Genomic DNA, 4,411 nt, shown 5'->3' on the forward strand with positions numbered 1-4,411 from the left:
AGTGAAACGAAAAAAAATTCAAAAACCTAAGCTCTTGATACCATAATAGAATCTTAAGTAACAATATTGAATAGGTAGCATAAATTGTGCAGATGAATAATCTAGAGAAAGAAAAAAAGAAGGTAAACTTGTTAGATTGAATATTAGAGAATGATATTAAAAATTTTATTTTCTAAACAATAAAGTTATGATATATAACATATACAAAAGCCATTCTTGGTTATGTTAAAATGACTATTCTACCCTCTAACTAATTATAATAGAATAGAAAATTAATTTATTAACTCAGCTAATACTCTAACAAGTTCATTATGCTCTATTATTAGAAACTCAACTAATTAAATTAACGACCTAAAAGCTTTAAAAGAATGCATTAAGTTTCTCGATGAGAATTCGTTCTATTTCTAAAATTCAACCATGCATGATATATTAATTACGATAATGCTAGGAAGACAACAAAAAAAAAATCAGAACTTAATTTATTTAGTATTCATTAATTACTGCAATAATTAATAAATAATAAATAAAATAAATTCTGACTGATTTTAGTTAACTTTTTTTGTTATCAAATATTTTCATATTGGTTAAAAGACTAAAGTACTTGACGCACTATAAACCAGTTTCACATCAATAAAAAGAAAACTACATACTAGTTTGAAGCACAACCTAGATAAACTCTAGTCTTTTGTTTGCCCGTACTTTCTGCTTCATTCAATTTGAATGTTTGAGCTTTCATTATATTAGGGTAAAGGATTATTTTAATTGTTAATCGTTTAATTAAATTTTAATTTTGTCTATAATATTTAAAACATTCTATTTTTATTCTAGTTAAAATTAAAATATTTTCTTTAAAAAAAATTATTTTATTTCTATTATTATCTTTTTATTTTTCTTATTCTTTTATCACTCTCCTTCACAAATCACTAAAATTAAACCACTTCTATAATCACTACAATTATGATTTTTGTTGCACGTTAGAAGAAAATTATAATAAAAAATATATATTTTGAAAAAAAAATAATATTTTGACTAAAAAATAAAATAAAATAAAATAAGATATTTGATATATATAAAAAAATATATAAAAGATGTTTGAAATAATGTTAGTGAGAATACAAAGCCTGTTGACTTATGAGGGCGAAGCAGCCGCGTAAATAATATAGATTCGTGGGATGCAAGATTATTCTCAAGTTCAGTCAAAAACTCTGTATTACTTATTGAAAAGAAAGTAGTTTATTAGTAGTTTATTAGTATACTAATATAGAAGAGTTATATTGTAGAAAATATAGACACCAAAAAAAAAAAATATTGTAGAAAATATGAACGCATTTCAAAGAAAGAAAAAAAAAACACTTGGGGATTAGTCAAGTGGGTGGTGGTTGGGTAACCACCTCGTACCTGAGAGGAAGAGAGCTTCTGCCTTCTAGTTTTCGCAGGTAGACCCCAGAAATAAATTAAAATGAATATTATTTTGCAATTCTTTACTTAGCTTCCTTTTTCCGGCTCATTCCTAAATAAATTAGTGTCCTATTTTTCGTTAATCAAACAAATTTTAATTTTTGTTTATTATATTTTATATTAATAATTTAAATTTAGAATTTAAAATTTTAAAATTAAAATTTAAAATTTAGAACATAATTAAAGTTCAGAATTAATAATTTATAATTTAGAATTTAAATTTTAGAATTCAAAAATTATTATACTTCTTACTTTTTCGAGAGCATATTATTAGTATTTACCACTTTTGCAATTAATTTTGTAGTGTTGCCATTTTGGTTTTTGAGATGACATAACTACCTTTTTTATATTAGCTGGAGAATTACAAAATAAAAATAAAATATTAACCGTTAATATTTTTCTAGAAAAAATATGAATTAATTAGTGTGAATTCAAATATAAGAAAAAAACATTAGTTATCTAATATTTTTTTATTATTAATAAATCGGTGGACGAAGAAACATAGTTTTAATTTTCATCTCAACAATTTATTAAAAATGATGGACAATTTGGATTTTCATTAAAAAGTGGACTAGAGGTTTAATTTGAATCTCTAACATTTATAGTTAGAGGGAAAATATTTAAATATTCTATTCCCTGAAATTATGTGAATATAGTATCTCCTCCTATTTTTTTTTTCTTTTTTATTAAAAGAAGAAAGTTCTACGGTTGCGCGTATACGGCATATATATAAGTAGAGAAATGAATTCATGGCTGCTTAGACTAACAATATCCATCTAGAGCGTTTTCTCTCTGATCTTCAAAACAAACTCAGACACACACACGTGAGGCAAATTAAATATAGAAGTAAATAAAATAATTATTATTGTTATTTATAGAGAGTTGAAATCAATCAAGATGGTGAGAACCCCTCATCGATGTGAGAAAAGTGGAGTGAGGAAAGGAACATGGACACCTGAGGAAGATACCAAGTTGATTGCTCATCTCACTAGGTTTGGTCACCCCACCAATTGGCGCCAACTACCCAGAGCTGCAGGTTCATATAGGAAGAACTTCATAATTTAACTAACTGCTAATTTAAGAATTTATGATCATTATTATAATCTCCACTCATCATTATACCACTTATTTCAAAAATTTAAGTTGTAACAAAAAATACATAAATAATTATATATATAATACATATTTTTACACAAAAATTTTTTTTGAGTGTGGGTAAATTTTGTATAGTCATTCTTTTTATCTTTTTATTTTTTTATATTAATTTTTTTTAAATTGAAAATTATAAATCTTTTAATCATAAAAATTTTGATATTATATTATAATTATTTTTTTTAATTTAAAAAAATATATAAATGATTATATTTTTAATATCACCTGCTAATTATATTCAAGATAATTGATTTTTTCTATATGGTGATCATAGTTGAGGCATTCATATGCAAATCATTATATGTTTTCTTAAGGTCTTGCAAGGTGTGGAAAGAGCTGCAGATTAAGGTGGATGAATTATTTAAGGCCAGATGTCAAAAGAGGGAATTATACACAAGAAGAAGATGACACTATAGTCAAACTACACAATCAGTTTGGTAATAGGTATGAGCCAACACCTCATTATATTTTTACGAAAAATGTTTGATAACAAAAAAAGAATTAACTAAAAATAATATGATATTTTTATTAATCCGCAAAATCTAGATTAACAAAAATTGTTCAGAGTGACATTAGACATTACGTTTTGCTTGATTAAGAACTACATCTAATAATTGTTGATAAAGCAAGGATGACATTGTAACTATAGTTGGTTAGGGTTCAAATGTGAATTAACGATAACTTTATTAGCATTGGTAGTTTTTAGGTTAATCTCTTTTTTTTTAACTAGTTTTGTTAATTATTGCTAGCCAGTATATATTATTATAATTTCTTTACAGTGATGATTATGAATCATTTGATATGTTATCGATTAACACTAAATGTATACATGCATCAACTTAATTACTCCTCTGATGAGTCTCAAATATTATTGTAGATGGTCCATGATTGCGTCTCACTTACATGGAAGATCAGACAACGAGATAAAGAATCGGTGGCACTCCCAACTTAAGAAGCGATTCCAACACACTTCAGCCTCCAATTCAAATAATCATAATGCCTTAATTGAATCAACAGAAGAAGACATAGTGAATAATAATCATAATAATAATGCCACTACAAATGAATACCCTTATAGTAATCTTCACAACACTACTTCTCCAGCTTCTTCTCAAAGCGATACATATGACAATTTTTCTCCATTGAGTGACTTTTTCTACACACCTGCGGTGGATCTTGCTGCACCATTTGGTAATAACTCGGTTTTGGCTATTGATAATGATGATCACTATGCTAATTTCCTGGATAATATGGTACACAGTAACATAGTGCCAATTGGTGCAGATTATGTTTGGACTCAACAGGATTATTCAAGTCCAATCTATGAGGTACAACTTTGGGGTCTATAGGAATAATTTGTAAGGGAGGAAAATGTCATTGCCTTAACGAATATATTTGGGAATTGAAATGAACGCAGACTTTTCCGTAATAACTATACAAGGCGTGTAAAATCTTATCAGAAGTAATTAAAGTTGTCAAATGATGCTTATATTTGATAGGGTAATGCTAAGCTTACATAAGAATTAGTGAATAGTATAAAATATATATTAAAAATAAATTAAATAATATATATTTATACATAAATATATGGCAAATGGCAGTATTAAGCCTGCTTGCATGAGATTTTATATGATTAAGTCAAACGGAAAAATGAGACATGGATCAACCAAAAGCATGTCTCTATATAATTCGAATCAACCTTATTCAAACTAAAAATCTTAATAATTCGAATCAATACTGTTCAAATTAGTGAGGGAGTTTGCATTCTTAGTAGTTCAAATCATACTGATTCGAATAATGC

At 26.3% G+C, this 4,411-nt stretch overlaps 1 protein-coding gene across 1 annotated transcript; it reads left to right on the forward strand.

Moving 5' to 3' along the window:
* The first annotated feature begins 2,228 nt into the window (after positions 1–2,228).
* On the forward strand, positions 2,229–4,042 carry LOC107632670 (uncharacterized). The gene is made up of 3 exons (XM_016336337.3): positions 2,229–2,494; positions 2,925–3,054; positions 3,488–4,042. Exons 1-3 carry the CDS (start codon positions 2,356–2,358, stop codon positions 3,957–3,959), a joined length of 741 nt encoding a protein of 246 aa, XP_016191823.2. The 5' UTR covers positions 2,229–2,355; the 3' UTR covers positions 3,960–4,042.
* The last annotated feature ends 369 nt before the right edge of the window (positions 4,043–4,411 follow it).

The sequence above is a fragment of the Arachis ipaensis genome, chromosome B3, assembly GCF_059453495.1.
Source record: "Arachis ipaensis isolate K30076 ecotype BB chromosome B3, ASM5945349v1, whole genome shotgun sequence".
NCBI lineage: Eukaryota > Viridiplantae > Streptophyta > Magnoliopsida > Fabales > Fabaceae > Arachis > Arachis ipaensis.

What these genes read in the sequence shown, in the direction of transcription:
- LOC107632670 (XM_016336337.3), top strand. Translation starts at nt 2,356, where the DNA reads ATGGTGAGAACCCCTCATCGATGTGAGAAAAGTGGAGTGAGGAAAGGA. An exon ending in CCAACTACCCAGAGCTGCAG is followed by an intron (nt 2,495 to 2,924) that starts GTTCATATAGGA and finishes TGTTTTCTTAAG; the next exon opens with GTCTTGCAAGGTGTGGAAAG. An exon ending in CACAATCAGTTTGGTAATAG is followed by an intron (nt 3,055 to 3,487) that starts GTATGAGCCAAC and finishes ATATTATTGTAG; the next exon opens with ATGGTCCATGATTGCGTCTC.